This window comes from Ornithodoros turicata, chromosome 8 (genome assembly GCF_037126465.1).
Source record: "Ornithodoros turicata isolate Travis chromosome 8, ASM3712646v1, whole genome shotgun sequence".
NCBI lineage: Eukaryota > Metazoa > Arthropoda > Arachnida > Ixodida > Argasidae > Ornithodoros > Ornithodoros turicata.
Window position 1 is genome coordinate 39819491 of NC_088208.1, and position 18104 is coordinate 39837594.

The window sequence follows — 18104 nt, forward strand, 5'->3', positions numbered from 1 at the left end:
AACTGGACTACTCGTATGGTGCCCTTCAGCAGGCTGATGAGCACGATGACGGAGTTGATGATGGCGTGCCGCTGCTTTCTTAATGATTTCGGTCTATGTTGCTAAGTACAAGGGCCGTTCGAGGTTGACCAAGATTTTTGCTCGAGAAGAATCAGTGAATAAATGTAACTGAATAACCCTTTCCGAGGACGAAGTGCAATCTTCGCGTCAGCGGCACGTGCCGTACGTGCAGCAGAGACAGCTATCATGGCAGAGAGCAGTGTGTCTAGGAAGATCCTTGTGAAAGAGAACGTCAAGCCAGCTTGTGATCTATAGGCACAGTATGGAGAACAAACGATGTCAAGGGGAAGAGTGTACGAATGGCGCAGACAGTTTGGCGAAGGACGCTACATGGTGACGAATGAACCACATGAGCATGTCCGTCCGACTGCAGTGTTACGCCGTCGAACGTCGCAGGTGTTGAGCAAGCCATCCTCGAGAACCGGCGAGTAACAGTTCTAAAATCACTATCATTGTCACTGTCCCAGTTTCTGCCTGAAGTCACTGTCGCATATCCATTGACTTTAAACAGCTCGGGACATTGCAGCGTGAAGACAATCATTCTCGAGCACCTACCGTTCGCAAAGTCTGTTCAAGATGGGTTCCCCGACACCTCACTCATGACCAGAAGGGAGTGCGCATGGCAGTCTCTGAGTAGCTGCTGGTCCGGTTTTAATCCAAGGGGGACGAATTTTTGCGCTCAATCATCGCGTGTGATGAAACCTGGAATTCATCCCAGAGACAAAACGAAGCAGCATGGAATGGGAACATGCTTCCCCACCGCCAAAGAAAAGCAAAATGAAACCCTCTGCAGGGAATTCCATGAGAACTATCTTCTGTGACATGTGAGGTGTCATCCATGGGGACTTCATGGAGGAAGGCTGGACGACGATTAATGCCGAGTTCTACTCCACGTTGATAAAGGGTGCCGTACGAAACGCAATTCGTAAGAAAAGGATGTTGTCCTGAAGGGTCATTCTTCTTCATGACAGTGCCCGGTCGCACACGGCGAATTTGACGCTACCAACCCCCGCTGAAATGCGCTGGGAGATTTTGCCCCATGCCCATTGCAGCCGAGGTTTAGCCCCAAGCGATTACCATTTGTTTGGGCCCCTTAAAGAGCACTTAGGAGGAAAGACGTTCCACACAGATGAAGCCCTCCAGAAAGTTGTCCTGCAGTGGCTACGAGAGCAGCCCACGTCTTTCTACGCCAAAGGTTTCAAAGAGTTGCCACAGCGATGACAGCGGTGTCTAGACGCGCACGATGAATACCTTGAAAACATGACATAGCTTGGTGCTCCCCGAATTTTCCATTGCATTTAATTAAATAAAATTCCCGGTCAACCTTGGACGACCCTTGTACCTTCCTGTGTGCGTGCGTTTCATTGCGTGCGTTTGTCAAGTGTGATAGAGTGCTTCCCTATACGATTTCCCTGTGGAAGGGCAAGTGGGCTGTAATTTGGCCTCTAAGTGCGCTCGAACTGTGTGCTGCTCCCAGATAATTGGATCTGATTGGTCCGTTTATTCGTCGTTCGATTCGTCAGAAAGGTGTTCGGTCTTTGGGATGTCTATTGCCATTGAGAGGAAGCTCAAGGTGCGTCGTGCGTCGGTTACTTGATAATGCACTCCTGGTGTGCAGCGACAGACGTCTTCGGCATCGGTTGCATTTTGACTTCCAACAGCAGACGCGCGTTCTATATCGCAATGTTCCACCAAATGCTTTCCATAACACATCTGTCCTCAACTTAACTCAACTCATTTTTATGTAGACGACTCATTTAAACTAATTTTTTTAGCCTCGAGGACGTGTTGTACCGCCAAAGAAGACGTGTGTGAAAGAAGGCGTGTTTATATGGCGTCTGCACTCTTAAAAAAAGGGTGTACTTTAACTCCATTTTCTTGCCACATATATAACTCCCTTTTGGAGAGTACAATTACTCTCAAAAAAAAGGAGTCTCCTCATTCCCTCAAGGGAGTAGCATAACACTTTTCTCCCTGCCGGAGAGTAATATTACTCTCGAGTAGGGGGTCAGAGCGTATCTCCACTCCCTAGAGGGAGTGAGGAGACTCCGTTTTTGAGAGTAATTGTACTCACCAAAAGGGAGTTATATATGTGGCAAGAAAAAGGAGTTAAAGTACACCCTTTTTTTTTAAGAGTGTAGAATCGCCTTGGATTTCACGACTGGCCCAGGGATCGGAGAGAATTTGAGTGCAGCACTTTGCCTCCGTCGCTGTTGTTAGCGTCGTGGTCCTTGTGTTCCGGTGCCTTCGTTGTGGTACTTTTCAAGAGACTTCGTTTTGTCGGAGCTAAGTGATACGAACAGACGAGGAACAGGTCTATAGTGTTATTGCGCTTAGTATACTGATATCCTCTGATACTGCGTATCCTGTGTACGATTTGTCGAGCATACTCTACTTGATCGCGTGATGACAATGAGAAGAAATATGCGTGACAACGTATGGCTGGTAGTTTGTCGGAGATCCATGAAAGCAGTAGCTTTTGTTTTTAAATACCCAAATACATTTCATCTGAAAAGATAGCGAGATAATGCGCCTATTTTATTTGTATAGCCAAGCAGGCAGACACCTCTCTAGGCCTATATAGGATCACAAAAATAAATAAGCGTTCAACGTTTCGCGTGCGATTTATTTGCTGCATCAGACAAGCAAACGCTCTATTCGCTGCGGAGGCACAGAAGAAAGACAGACAGACGAAGACAGACAGAAGCGCGACAAAATAAAATAAATAAGTGCAAATTGTTACGTATGGTTCTTCTTCTTTTTTGCATACTGATCGCGGGACATGATGATACGGGCAGACAGACAACCCGTCCTTGGAAAGTTTCGCTTGTAAACTTCCAGAAATCTTGATCTCGAAGCATCTTCTATTATTCAAAAAAATGCCTTTCTTAAATCGGAAGTGGAGTGTCATCAACATACCGCTGCAGAGCCCTCCAAAGTAGCACCCTGAAGAGTTCGTTAAGCGGCAGTTTTTCCACACTGTGCGCCGTACTGAAGAGCATGTTGAGGAAATAACCCATGGTCCCCAGACCGACGAATGCCATCTTGAAATTTGGCATCCGCAAGATTTCTAGTGACGAGACGACGGGAGACCCCTGGTCTTTGTTTCGGTTGGCAACAAGGGCAACGTCCAGGTCGATGATGTCCATGGTGATGTGCAGCTCTCCTGACAACGGGATGATGTTCGTGGTGCGGCGGATGTCGTACACCACACGAGGACTTGTGATGGTCAGAGGGAAATTAAGGTCCATGTGGGTGCCGTTACACCTGGTAAGACAGGTAGTTCTGATGAAGTGCATCAAACAACAGGTTATGGAATGTCAGACCCCTTCGGGCATACTGTCCCGCCACGAAACATTCGTTCACTGAAAACGTCCTATTATACATATACACTAGTACCCTGCCCAAGTTACATAGCAATAATGGTGCTATAATAAGTTTGTGCCCAAGTCCGTGATGCTATATAATATATATGTGCATGAGTTATAGGTACGAACAATAGTCTATGTGGAACTAGTTGGGCTTCCTTGTCCATACACCTAGCGTGTGCCGCTAGAGCATTTGTATCAGTTAGTAATTGTTCTATAACGCGTCTAGTGTACATCTTAATACATTGTGCCAAACTATATGTATAGTACTTATATGTAAGTACGTTGTGATAATATGTTCAACACAGGACATAAACAGCACACCTGACGGAGAGGTTCTTTCTGAAACGCGTCTCGTTGACGTTGTGTACTCGTCCCCGAAGGAGATTGAAAACACCGAGCTTCTCGCCATCCCCGATGAGGAGGGGGTCGTTTTCGGTGAGAAGCGGCCGGTATCCGTCCAGGAGCACCGCGAACACCTGACTCACCGTATTGCTTCCCAGGCAGAGAATGCTTGATTGGGCTGCGGAGACGCAACACACGATTGTCAGACAAGCGGGATGACCTCTTAAACGAAACAGCAGAGGGCGCATGCACTTGGTGGCATGGTACAAGTTGCTTAGACACGCAGAGGTTCACTCTCAGAAGATTTATTTTTTCGATAGCCTGAGCCCTTGGTACTCTTACGTCACAATTTGCGCCACGATTGCACTCATAGCTTTTTAGCAACTTAAAATTGAAAATTACGGGCAGCACTGTGTCGTAGTGGTCACCAGCTGCGCATTGCTCGTCATGCAAGTAAGGCAGAAAACTACCTTGCATGCGGACAACACTGGGTCACAATTTGGCGATACGTGGTCGGCTACGTAGCCATCAGAAGCAGCAACTCAGTCGTGAAGGCAGATCACTGTTGCTTGACGAATATCATTTGCCACCAGACGTCGCCCCGGGACGTGTTACCCCAATTTTGTATTTTTGCAAATTCAAAATATTAAGCGTCCTCTGTCACATTTGTAACCTGTTGTGCAGGGTTTACAAGAAACAAGCTGTTAAACTACGCCGTCAACATAAGCTGCCTGTTTTACGGTACCTTTAAATACCGGATGCAGTGCGCTCAGATTTCAGCGCCCTCAGGTGGACAAAATGAATCCACGGAAGAACGACGCTCGTGAACATAGTTCTCACGCGACGTAAAGCCATGCGTAAGACCCAGAATTATTACGAGTAGTCTACTAAAGGGATTTAAAAAAGTGAAGCGAATAACGATAAACTGACTGCGGCGACGCATTTTACAGTCTTCAGCGTGACATGAAAGAAAGTGCGTTTTAATGGACGGTGGTGAGCCGAGCAAGTTGGTATGGATCCTTCATAGTAAACTAGCACTGCAACGAGGACTGCCAGGGGAGAAGACAACACTAGCACAGTGTTTGTCTTCTCCCCTGGTCCTCGTTGCAGTGCTAGTGGTGTTGTCATGGCTCCTGGCTCGAACGTTGCACCAACTTTGCGGGTTTTTCAATCAGTGGCCGTCACCTCAAGTCTGCGGAAACCGAGCAGGAAAATCTCTAAGGCACTTACCACGCACTGGAAGCAGAAACTGCATCGTTACATAGACTGTCAGTTGAAGAAACAGCATGGTTCCAGACAACCTGCTAGGAGAGAGAAAAAATATGGGTAACTTGAAGCACAGGTCGACTTACGTTTACTACGGGTCTACTATTAATCTACTCTCCAAATCTCCCAACTGTCTTTGGCGAACAAAACTTAAGGAAGGTACGAAGGCGGTTGTTGAAGGCCTGATCAGACATAAATATGTCAATTTTCAAATGACCTTAATATTTGACGTATAGGTGCACTTATGCACGGCTGTGATCAGGCACCTTTGATGGCACTCTGTACCATTTTAGCACTAACCATAATACAAAATGATATCAGATAAAGCATCACTCACCTCTTGTCTGGAAGTGAACCGCTGAGGATCCAGGAGCCAAAGTTGATTGCCTCGAGTGACATGTTCTCGACAGCGTCTAGGCCATTTGAATAGCTACCGAGGTAGAAAATTAAATCCGCTCCGCCTGATCAGCTGTCGTATTCAAATGAAACCCTAATGTTCAACCTTGCTCCATGACTGCAAGGTCGGCTTCGTTGTGCGTCAAAGATTTCGAAGGTCTAGACGCGCAGAATACCGAATCAAAAAACGAATGCGACAGCAGTTTTTGTCACATCTTTATTTGTATCAGCCTTGAAATATTTACATGGGGACAGAGATGCGATAGTCGATGCTCGCACGTGCAAGGAACGTAATGTACGGAAGCGCAGCAAAGAACAAACAATACCATAGCCCGTTATATGCGTTTTCTCTTCTTTTTTTTTTTTTTTGCTGCACCATAATTTTTTTGTTAAAAATATATGAGAGCAGCATACGTGCCGTTTTTGTAGTTGACTTACACGGCCATGCGGACCTCCTCAACAGAGTTTGTAGCCGCTAGATAAATGATTACCTACGATTAATTAATTAACTCCTTAGTTAGTGAAGATGGCAGAATGGGAAACAGTTCTCTTTGAAAGCTATTCTACTTTTAAAAATTCTGGAACGAGCGCGTACGTTGAAATATCCATTGCCGAATTTTGCTATGCATATGAGCCGGAACAGAAAGCGCGCACCTCAGTAGGCCTTACATTCGCCGTCGAAGCTTATCTGGCCAGCAGATCAACACCTGCTCCAATCATGTCGATCGTTCCAGACCACGTGACCCCCTGACCTGGAACGAGCGCTGTCCTTTCTGCGCTTTTGATCCCCGCTTTTCGGTCTATTTGCTCCTTTGCATAGCAAAATTCGGCAATGGATATTTCAACGTACGCACCCGTTTCAGGATTCTTGAAAAATAGAATGTCCTTAAACGAGGACTGTCTCCAATCCTGCTATCTCACTTTTGCCCGAAAGCCCCTAATTAGAGAGTTAATTATTAAATTGTAGGTAATTATTCATCTAGAGGTTACATACTTTCTTCGAGAGGACGTCTGGAGGCCTGTGAGGAGGCCTTGCCATATAACACAACTGCAAAAACTGCATGTATGCTGCTCTCATACCTATACCTTTTTTACATATATAAAAATCTGGTGCAGCTAACAGAAAATGCCCTGTGTAGGAGGTAATGACAATATACAGTGAGGTTGCAGTAGATGTCGCGCTCTGTCGTCGCGCAAATCGCGTTGACGACCACATGGCTGGGCAAACATTTTTTCAATGAGGTCACAATGAGGTCATTGCCTCATTGTTAGGAATCCTCAATTTAATAATAAGGTTTGAATCCGGCTGTAGAAACCCATGTAGCTTTCCGAAGGACTGCCAAAGACAGGACCAAAGGGCAAGGAATTACTAGTAAGTAGTAAGGTGCACCTCACGTATGGTCTCGGTTGAAGCGCTGCTAACTCTGGTAGTGCTGTATAAACCGACGATACACTGACGACAAATTGACCATGGCAACTGGCAACTATGCAGTTCTCGATTAAAAACACCACAGGTGGCATTGTTCCTTTCTTACTGTCGTCCAAAAGCCTTGGGCCTCATCTTCACCTCGACGTACTTCAAGGGCACTGTCTTCCAGGAAGGCCAACGGATTCCTCGGTTCGAAGGCGAATTTCTCTCGGACGCATAATCCCCTGTCAGCAGAACACTCATACAGCTATGGAACCACCAGCCTGCCCTGTGTGAAGCCGCGCAGTTATTGTTCCTCACTGGGCTACGGTCTGGAGTGCTGAAGACCTGGTTGCTGTGGCGTCGGAAGCTGTTTCCCACCCTCGAGTTTGTGCCCGCGTAGTTTCCAACCCTGAGTCGGTAGTTCTCGCTTTCGCTTCCCACCAGAAAGTCATCGTAGTCGAAGGACACGGTCTCGCCGTCGAACGATTCCAGGGTGACGCGGACTTCCATGGGGTTTTCCTTGGTGAGCATGTGGATATTGTCATTGCCCAGCCAGAACTCGCTCTCGAGATCACCGAAGCCGTGTTTGTAGCCATTCCAGTCGTGATTGAAACTGAGAGGGAGGTTGGTGTAATTGCCGCGGCGCATGATTACCTAGAAAAGACACGACATATGACACGCTTAATACACAAAGGACAAAGCAAGTATCACTTGTAGTCTATTCTTTCTGCTTTAGATCGAGCGCTCTGAAATATCACCGCACGCATCATATGCCAGTTTGAACGGTAAATGTCAGATGAATCTAATCGGAAACCTCATGGAAACCTAAAAAAAAAAAAATTAACTACGAAAGTCAAGTTCTCTCCATTAGCCTTTGCATGGAAGCTGCGTGAGATCATCCCCAGATGCCGACATCTTGGGCATACACGAATCAATCATGTTTCTAGAAATGCTTCCCCTCCCCTTAAATCCCCCCTTTTTTTCTATTACGTCACATCAACGCTTTCCCTCCCCGTATGCAGCGAATAGCTTGTAATGGCAGCTAGTAGGATCGGAGAGACTTAACCTTTGTAGGTCACTACCACGTACACCACTGTTAATTCCATGTTGTTGTCGCAAATGGTTATCTCCAATATTTGTCTTGTCTGTCCTTGCCGCACACAATCACGTGCTCACTACGCGCGCGTGTAGACCCTCTCGGGTCTACGATATAGTTTGACTGTGGTTTCAAACGCTTTCCATGTACTCCAAGAACTACGGGACTTGTGTATATTCCTTCTAATTTATGTTCGTATCCATTCCTGTCTAACAGAAACATGAATTCTTACCGTCCATCCGCCGCCGTCAGTCGCCATGTCACAGTAGACCCTCAAAGCACGAATGCCATGAGTGTAGACGATGTAGACGCCATCGCAAGTCGCTCCGCCCTCGCTAAGGTCCGCGCAGTTCTTCGGGTTCATCATGTGCGACGCCGTGACGCATTTTCCACTCTGCGCTGACTGAGTCGGCTCTTCTACTTCATGAACCTTTCTCGGCTGCCCAACACTCGCTGCTGCGTCCAAGTCTCTCTCATCAGCGACACGCCTCTGCCCTCTTTCACCTCTTTCAACAGAACTACACTGCTTAATACTCTCAAGACTTCCTTCTACTTCCTTCATCATTTTGGTGAAGTCGTTCTTCATCTCCAACTGGCTCACCTTGAGCTCCAGGAGCACTCTGTTTGTAACGTCGGCCGAATCATTCCAGCTGTTGCGGCTTCCTCGGGCGTAACTAGCTGGTGTCGGTGCCTGTTGTTGTACATCTCTACTTGCGCAGCTCTTCATACGATCCAGCTCAGTAATAAGGGCTTCATTCTGTTGCATGAGACTACTAGTCAACACCTCCAGACTCTCGAGCTTTCTCCCCAGCTGGTTCTTGAGCACATCTATTTTTTCCTGCACTGTGCGTTGAGTGTCCTCGATGGTATCGATCAAGAAATTGATGCTGGTGTCTTGGCCGCTCGGGATAACCTCTTGTTCGCGTCTGGGCGACGAGTCGGAACTTCCACCGGACATCGACGACTTCATCTCTTTGTTCATGTCGTATATCGTATTGATACCGTTCATCACCTTCCTCAACTTGCTGTCCATCTCGTCTTTCATCCTCGCCGTCTGGGATTCAACTTGGTGCAGTTTTTCCAGGCTCGTATCCACCTTGACGCCCACATCGCCCTGTAGAGAGTTGAGCGTTGACTCGAGACTACGGAGTCGCGCGTTGACATCGCTAGGTATTGACGCACCTCCACTCTTGCTCATAGAGTTCACCTTGCCAGACATTTCTTCCACCTGCTTCTGCAACTTGTCCACAGTCAGTTGTAGGTGAACTCCCTGTGTCATTCGCAGGTTACTGTCGGCTTGTATCTGGTCCCGCACATCTTTGATGATGCCTTCCACTTCATCTATCCTCGAGTAGAGTCGGTTTTGAGCAGCAGCGAAAACCGCGAACGTTGTTACAAGGAGCGAACTGAGAGACCACGACGCCATATTCTCACCGTGCCTGTGATACTCACTCCAAGGGTTAGTGATCACCTCTGACGCTATATCCTCGTTGCCACTTGAACAAGACACGCAAGCTTATCGTTGCAGCTTCTTAAAGAGGCGCGATAACGCATCTACGACGGTTCTTGAAAGACGCAAGCGTTCTCCGCGAACTCGCCTGTTGGGCAATGACTTTCTTGCCCGGGTTTGTTTTGCCAGTCGGGAGAAACCCAGGTTTTGTTTAGTGTGTTTCGAAGCCCTCGGTCTTAATGAAGCGAGTTTGAAGACAGCGCGGAGCTCCTGGAAGTAGGGGGTGTGACGGAAGTCGCTGATACTCGTGGCAGGATCGGATGTCACTCCTGCCTTCGTCGCGTCAGGGAATGAGTGAAGAGAAAAGTAAGATTGACATCGCTGCTGGCGGAGTTTAATTTGCTCGTGGCAGGGTTCCAAGATGGTACTTGTGGTCCCAGGAGCAGTGGCCCTCCACGCCAACAGCTGTTGCGGGTGTTGAACGCAGCGGGGTGCAACGTTTCGTAGAATGTGTGGGTGATGAGTAAAGATGGCTAAGAATACCTCGAAAAAAAAACGTGGAGGAGAGAATGAGAGGATGCACGCTGTTCCACTAAACAGCGAAGCAGTAACTGGAGGCCAGCTATGTACACTCAGCGCTATGGTTTTACACTTGCCTGCATGACACTTGAAGGGACAGGTCCGGAGTTACTAGATAGACGTACCCGTAGTGTGCCAAAATGGCCCCTAAAGTAGCGTGCGGAAGACCATCTCATTGGCCGTCTCAGGTAACGTCACAGGGGTTCCCCACCATGCATATTAGTCTGTAGAGTGTAGACGATAGCGCGCCAAGCGAACGCCATACATTGTAGACAAGACTGGTTACACATCATAGCAAATGTCAACATACGCGTGACCGAAAATGGTAGTGTGCTACTTTAATGACCGTGATAAGGTACATTTACTACAATGCCATGTGCTTAATAAAAAATGTGTTATTTCTCTCGTCTAAAAACGCACAAAAAGTGCGTACAAACGACGGATAAGATGAAGACAAATTCCCACCAATTTGCTTGCCGTAATAGTACGATCAGGACGTTCATCTCAGGAACTGTAGTAAGATACCTACCAAACTGCGACCGTGCATCTGTAAACCGACATAAGCCAGTGTTATCGTTCGAACGGTTCGAACGAGACACTGTCTACTTATAGACTGTATTTGTGACGCCATACTGGCTTCTATGGCACCGCAGGGACCAGTAGGTACCACCGACAGTACAAGAAGCGACCCCTCCATCCCGTCTCCTTGTTCACTGACACCTGCATTGTTCCTTTTCGTTGCGCACACGAACGCATGTATTCACAGCTTAGTCAATAGTTTTACATTCGATTAATCGTTGCACGAACAATTGGGTTAAATTCGCGAAGACGACTAGTGACGTCGTGATTTTCCAGTCATGTGACATGTCTAACCCTCATAACTATAATGTTAGATAGCGGGCAATATCGGTCTTACCCTTACCACGATACCATAATATCCAATCTCTCTCCCAGTGAAGAACACACCCAGACACTTTAAATCTAAATTAACAACCTCTTCCGCAAGGTAAACCCTCATCTCAACTGCCGCTGGACATTCCGCTATTTTTCTTCCATCTTCGTTGTAGACCTGGACATTCTCTCCCGTGAGCTTCATAACTCTCGCAGTCTTGTTGACAACGACATCATCTTCGAACACCGAGGTCAGGATATAACTGTTACCGTCCCGTTCAATGGTGACTGCCTGTCGTGTGGCCGGGTACTCCTCATCAGTGTGGTTCGCATGCAGCGGGCGTATAAAGGTGACGTTGAGTTCCACGAGCTGAGAGTGCGTGAGGAGGAGAACGTTTTTCCAGCCCCACCAGAAATCCAGGGACAAGTCACCGATCGGGTTCCACAAGTGGTTGACGCCACTAGCATTTTCGGAGCTGGTGATTGTTGGAGAGTGAGACCTCAGGAGCACCTGAAGTGAGATTACACACGTTTGTTATATGTCTTGCTATTTGCGCTTAGCCAAGTGCAGTACAATATAGTAGAGTACAACGACAACATTATTTTTATTATTCCTCATATGAGGAATGGGGAGTGTCATCACCGGGGGCGATACTTTACCCCATCGCTGGTGGTGATGTGGGGAATGAAATAATGAGTCCCACGACAATAATGATCCAAGTCCTATTGTGTCCAAGAAGGTGAAAAGAGCTTTGAGTGCAGAGCGCTGGTGAGCTGGATTTGGCCAGGGACCAAGCAATTTTGATACAGACAGGGGGCGAGAGTCTATAGCTGATCAAGAGACCCGGAGAATGTATAGTAGAGTACATAATGTAGGAAAAGTGGGAAATGCAGTGATCGTTGAAGGTTGATCGATGAAAAAGCCTCAGGTCGGAAGCCGCAGATATTTAGAACGGCGAATAAGGTATAGTACGTATCTCCATCTTCTGTAGTATAGCATCTCCATGGAATATAGTATGACATAGTGCGAAGGAGCTGATCCATAATTTTTAAGGGTGCCGGTACAGGAACACCCCCAAGGGGGTGTACCACTCCCCCTGCTTTTTTCTTTGTCTTCTTTATTTTTTATTTATTTTTTTTCAACACCTCCCCCCTGAAATTTCTGAGATTGCCCAATACAGCTCAGCTACCAATGCGTATAACCATAAACATGTGTCCATAAACATATACCCCACCCCCCAATCGGAAGTTCGGTACACCCCAAGAGATCGATTTCTAGGGAAACCACTGTTCCGATCCAAGGACAGCATGCAACATACACTGCCTAAGATCAATTGAATCACTCGGTGACGACGCCATTGAGGAAGATCAGGACATCTGAACCGAAAGTAGCACTAGACGCCACGATCAATTATGATGTTTTTCGGTAGTTATAATTTTGATGTCCAATTAACAACATGATTTGATCAATTGTCCATCGGTTAATCTGAAAATGGAAACAAACTGTAAATTTTCGCACAAAAAAGTACATTCGTTCTCATGGCAATGATCACCCCGTTTAACAAGTCGTTCCCTGAAATGCTTCAAATTCCATAGCTTAACGTTTACCGGCATCGCTAAAGAACCTGACGTCATCCAGCTAAAGGTAACGCCACAACGCGTCGCAAGACTCCAATCTGGTCTTTCCTTGCGACATGACCATCCCCTGTCGAGCGCAAAGTAAATATCACTGCGCCACCACCTAATACGTCACGGCGAGAGCGTAACACGTCATCGTGCCACTTACATTCCATCCCCCGCCGTCCGTACTCATATCACAGAACGTAGGCACCGTCTTATCGCCCAGACGCGTGGCGTAAACACCGTCTTCACGATGGCCACCCTTCAACAACTCGGCGCAGGTCCGTTTTCCTGTGTCGCGAAATACGGGTGGACACCACGCTGTAACCAGGCGAGACATGGCGTTCGCTGTTCTGGACCTCTTGAAACAGTTCTCGTTGACCACAGACTTTCTTTTCAGGTCGTGCAAGAGTCCCTGGACATCGACAGCCAAGTCTGCAATTTTATCCGTGACGCGGCTGAAGTAGGGCTCGATGTCGTAGTTTCTTCGTCGCGCATCGGAATCGCCATGTTCTTGAGGAACGCGCCGTCTTTGGCGCCTTTGAAGAGTGCGAATTATTTTTGACACGGAAGAAGACGCTTCTTTGAGTTTCATCCTCAAGTTGTCCTTTCGCTCGGAGAATTCTGTAACCAACTTGTTGAAGAAGCCGGTTCTGTCGTCGTTGACTTCTTTAATCCTAGCTATGTCTTCCGCCAGTTCTGCAAAATCTCTTCCCATTTCGAGGCTGCTTCTTTCTTGCCGTTGCTGTAAGTCGCGGACTTGCTCGCTGAGCATCATGACAGACATCCTGACATCTTCGGCTGAACTCATTGACAAACATAAGCAGGACGTCAAAAACACTATTCCTGTGGGAAACATGACGCTAAGGAGAGGTTCTCACCGTATACTTCCGTCGCGTCGAACTCAACAAGACGCTGCGATAAGCACCGACTTCAAGTACACAACCCGATAGCAGGGGAGCATAACCTCGCAGTCTAATCAAGTGCAATCAAGAGTCAACAATACCTCTGTAACAGCTTTCCGTTGTATGTTTCGAGGAGGTCGAGGAGCGAGAAAGTATTCTGTGCTTTCTGACGGATGCCATCAAACCGTGCCACATTCAGATACGCTTAAAATGGTGCAACGGTTATCACTAGCCATCGCTATCGTAGTGTGCGTTCGCGTCTGTTATTGCGAACACATCAGGCAGGCCTTAAGACAATTAGAAGAAGATGTCACCTACTTCACTAACACATTCGAAGACTCGCAGGAGAATGTCCGCGTAGCTACGCAGAAGTTGAAAGACCACGTAGCTAAGGTTGTCCAAACGCAAGATGAACAGGGAGCTATGATCAGCAGACTACAGTACGCCATTGTGGAAGTGGCTGAGCTGACAACGATTGTGGATGGTGTACAAAGGCTTTTAGAAGACCTGGACGGCACAGTAAGTGCTCCAACTGGTTTCAGCGACGGCGCGAGACCTGACCTTGAAATGGCTGCTCGGACCGATGATCTGGAAGACACGGCAAAAGTACTGGTGGAACAGATCGAAGTGCTTTCGACGGAATTGAATTCAGCGTCCAAGATAATTGAAGAGGACTTCTTGGTGAAGCGAAAATGCTTCGAGGTCAGTGACTCGCAGCACGGGTCTCATGAAGAACAACGCACGCGTATCTGCAATGTTGCAGAAACCCGAGTGCCTGAACACTGCGCTGAATTGTACCGATTCGGCTACAGAGAAGATGGGGTTTTCACGACGAGGTTGGGAACGCGTTTCCTAGAAACGTACTGCGACATGACATCTGATCTCGGAGGATGGAACGTAAGTGTGCTTGCTGCAGAAAGTACCGTAAGTTGTATTTGGCTCTCGTGGATGGCATAGCAGTGAAACGTTATTATAACATATCGTTATTCAATTGTGAAGATAATTATTGCGAGAGCGAAATATGAGCAGATGACATAACGTTTTATGAACACTATGTTGTCTTCCGGTGGTTAAATAATGGGAGAAAAAGGTGCACCGACGATGTCATTCTTACGCTGAACATGCGACAATATAGCTATAACGTTAGGAGGAGGCAATGAAACTTCAATGAGAATTACAACGACTTCAGCCTGAACTCTGGCCTCGTTTTATTTCTGTTTCATTATTATTATTTTTTTTTTCGTCTTAGAAGCAACAGCGGCTATGAGCGTCGTACGGATGTAGACAGATGGAAAGAGCACAGCAGGAAAGGGTGGGAAGCAGGGGGGTGGGGGGTGGAGGAGCTAATACACGTTCTGATTCCCCTTCATGAGGATGACGATATTGGGTTCCGATTTTGATTTTCATTGTTTTTAAGCAAAAAAAGAAAAAGATAGCACAATGAACTGCAAATATAAACTTCGGCGTTACAAACCAAACCAAAATGATTGCTTGCGTATTTTCCACTTCCAAATTCTAAAACGCATCGCAATAGACATCTCTCTGATTGTAAACAGATGACGTCATAGCGTTCGACAGCGCCACCAATTTGGTAGAGTTCAACTAGGCTCAAAGCTTGAGGGGCGAACAAGGTCGCGCCCGAAAGCCACGGTCTTGAGGGGATTACGATGGTCTCTGAAAGGGACACGACCTTCGGTCCTACCTTTCCTTCAGTAGGAGGCAGCGAACAAGTGCCCATTCATGGAACCTAGCCCTCCCCTTCCGCTTTGTTTCGGCTTCAGTCTGTCTACCAACGTCATGATGACGTTTCTCGGGTAGAGCTCTATACAGTGGCGTATCTAGAGATACCTGCGCCCATGGCAACCTGTGAGTCTGCGCCCCTGTACAGGCACATATCGATGACACAGTTGGTCATGTTTTGTAAATACTTTAATGAAATCCACAGAACTACTAGACATGCAGATGGCCCACTAACGTCACATGATAGCCTTTCTGGCTTTTGCTGCTGCAAATTTGTCGATAATGTCACTGAAATCATTTTTTTTCTGTTTCTTCTAGTTCAACACTTAGGACAGCAAGGTCGGAAAGCCTGTCCTGGCCCATTGATGCTCTTAAATACGAAAGTATCAGTTTTAGCTTGCTAAATGCCCGCTCACAGCTGGCAATTGAAACCGCGATCGTAAGCATTATCTGGACCGCAACCCGAAGGTTCGGGAACACATTCTCATCTCCATAGTGAACAATAAATTCAAGAAGCTCTTCGGGTCTCGATATTTTGTTTTCTGTGCGCCTCGCGAGCAACATTCTGCAGTCCAAAATTTCTTCGTACAGCTCGTTGCCGTCAACATCGGAAGTGTAAAATTTGCCGAAATCGCCCCCACCTTTACACCTGCCCCAGCCCGACACATGGGTTCAGGTGAACACTCTTGTTGGTTCGCCCGATACGAACTCCTCTTTTCATCGGGTCGATTTTCTGGCTCAGATATCTCTCTCAAAGTTCCACTGCTGCGATCGGCTTGCTACCTAAACATCTTCAAATGCTGCTGTCGCGTCTCGAGTAACCTTACAGGGTACTGGGATCTCCCTTTTGTTTAGGCTGCTTTGGTCTAGGCCATGCCAGCCGCTCACTGAGCTGGTTCGGTTTGCTCACGGTGCCCCGTTCTCGTCAAATACGTCACGCGCCCAGTTTAGCTACATCAATGGTTAACATGATGTCCTTGGGGATGCGTTTTCGTTTGGTCCGCACTAGGTTTCACACTACAACCTCTCTAATGGCGGGTGCTTTAGATCATTTATGAATGTGCCAGGTTGAGTGCCCGACATTCACACCGGACCACATAATGGCGCCCCTGTTCACCTGGCGCCCATGGCACCTGTCCACACCTGCCACACCCTAGATACGCCACTGGCTCTATAACCCAACGTTTCTGACAGCGGTTTCTGATATCTTTATACGCAGGTTATCTTACGGACACGTTCGAGAGTCATCGTGTCCCACGAACGGTCCACGAGCCTGAGCCCCTTGCTTCACGTCTTGGGAAGCGTCCACGGAGATTTCTGGTGGGGCCTCCGCAACGTCCTCTCCCTGGTGTCCCACGCGGACTTCGAGCTCGCGCTCGAACTGACGGGAAGCGACACCGTGCTGGTCTTCGATTCGTTCGTAGCCCGCCAAGAAGGAAACCACTACGTGATTAGTCTCACCCACGGCAGCAAGACGACCACAAGGAGGTTGATCATCGAAGATGGTGGACTGCGAGTGGAAGAAGCTGATGACGGCGCGTCGGATGTGAAGCAGACAGTCTGCCCTAACGCTATTACTCACGTTTTTTATTTGGGTAGTGAGACGGTGACGCTGGATGTTACGTGTCTTACGGTAGTCTTTGCGGGAGTGAATACCAATGGCACGGATGCTGTCGTAAAGATCCGGCCAAAAAAGCGATGAAATAATAAAAAAGCTACAACAACTACATCTTTGTTGCGAGATGATGGATGGGGAGTTTCCGCGCCAGGGGCGATACTCTACCCCATTGCTGGTGTTGATGTGGGGAATGAAATAATGAGCCCCTTCACAATAAGGATTCAAGTCCTATGGTATAGAGAAAGGTGGAGAGAGCTTTGGGGGCAGAGCGTTGGTGGGCTAGATGTGGCCAGGGACCGAGCAATTTTGTGTGAGAGATGGGGCGAGAGTCTGGCTCGTTAAGGGATCCGTAGAGTACGGTTCGGAAAGGTTGGTAGTGTGGGCAATGGAGAAGAATGAGCTCCATATCTTCTACAGCACCGCAGTGAAAAGGCCACAGAGCTATACTGCACCGTAAATTGCCAGACAATTAAACCCTCGTACGGGTAAACTGAACGCTCAGTACACAAGGTCAACCCACTCCAACGTAAGACATCTTTGATATTATTCGCGGACAATTAGAAACAAGTTTTTTTTTTGTTTCGAGTGACGAACACGAGCACCCGTGTGGCTGTTGGAAGACCTCAAGTTAGATATGTGCACGTGATCTTTCATCGATCTCTGCACTTCAGACAGTCTGGCGTGTTGTGTTCGTTTATTCAATTCGCGCGGGCCGCGAGTCGGAGACGTGACGCATAAGAGTCATCGTAAGTCATCGACTCTAGCGACCCGCATCGAGAATGGAGAGTCGCTGGGAGTCGACTCTCGGGCACCCCTAGTGTTGAACACTCGAATTTTCAAACGGGAGTCGCTGCCACTGGGTTGACGTCATGAGACTGAGTCGTTGTATTTTCGCCCACCAAGAGTCGACACCCTCGGCTCTCGAGTTGCTTGAGTCTAATAAACGAACACAAAAGCTGCACTCTTTCGGACTGCACCGACCGCATATTGCTCCGTAGACGAAAGCGTGCTGGGCGAACGCAATGCATCCTGGACAGGTCCTGGTCGCACGTCACAGCAAACGTCAAGGCAACCGTATCGGTGGCCAAACCGTTTGTATGCGGTTGTTGTTTCTGCGCGACGTTTTGGATGTCTTTCGATCACGGTAATTATTTGTATCCGATAATCTCGCAGTATAAAGCGCGCAGTTTTGCACATAAGGCCTCGTAACGAGCTACCATGTTGCGGAAGAAGCACCGCATAGTTTACGCTGGCCAAATACGCTCATCTCTTGGCGTTGTGACGACGGAGATATGTCGGTAAGCGGCAAAACGACATGTAAACAAAGTCACATGACCTCAAAATGACGTTTTCTATGAG

The 18104-nt window shown here is 47.6% G+C and overlaps 3 protein-coding genes across 4 annotated transcripts; 1 reads left to right on the top strand and 2 right to left on the bottom strand.

The window, feature by feature from the left end:
* Positions 1-2587: 2587 nt before the first annotated feature.
* On the bottom strand, positions 2588-5438 carry LOC135367610 (uncharacterized). The gene is made up of 4 exons (XM_064600900.1): positions 5377-5438; positions 5004-5077; positions 3753-3951; positions 2588-3327 (listed from the first exon to the last, which is right to left on the bottom strand). Exons 1-4 carry the CDS (start codon positions 5436-5438, stop codon positions 2949-2951), a joined length of 714 nt encoding a protein of 237 aa, XP_064456970.1. The 3' UTR covers positions 2588-2948.
* A 196-nt stretch (positions 5439-5634) lies between these two features.
* LOC135367611 (uncharacterized) lies at positions 5635-13379 on the bottom strand. Its single transcript, XM_064600901.1, has 4 exons — positions 12649-13379; positions 10867-11373; positions 8175-9458; positions 5635-7500 (listed from the first exon to the last, which is right to left on the bottom strand). Exons 1-4 carry the CDS (start codon positions 13339-13341, stop codon positions 6967-6969), a joined length of 3018 nt encoding a protein of 1005 aa, XP_064456971.1. The 5' UTR covers positions 13342-13379; the 3' UTR covers positions 5635-6966.
* Positions 12762-16852, top strand: LOC135367318 (uncharacterized). 2 transcript variants are annotated; one of them, XM_064600529.1, is made up of 2 exons: positions 12762-14311; positions 16347-16852. In XM_064600529.1, exons 1-2 carry the CDS (start codon positions 13511-13513, stop codon positions 16827-16829), a joined length of 1284 nt encoding a protein of 427 aa, XP_064456599.1. In that variant the 5' UTR covers positions 12762-13510; the 3' UTR covers positions 16830-16852. The 2 variants fall into 2 exon arrangements, with proteins under 2 accessions (XP_064456599.1, XP_064456601.1); XM_064600531.1 differs by having other exon boundaries at positions 12764-14284.
* The last annotated feature ends 1252 nt before the right edge of the window (positions 16853-18104 follow it).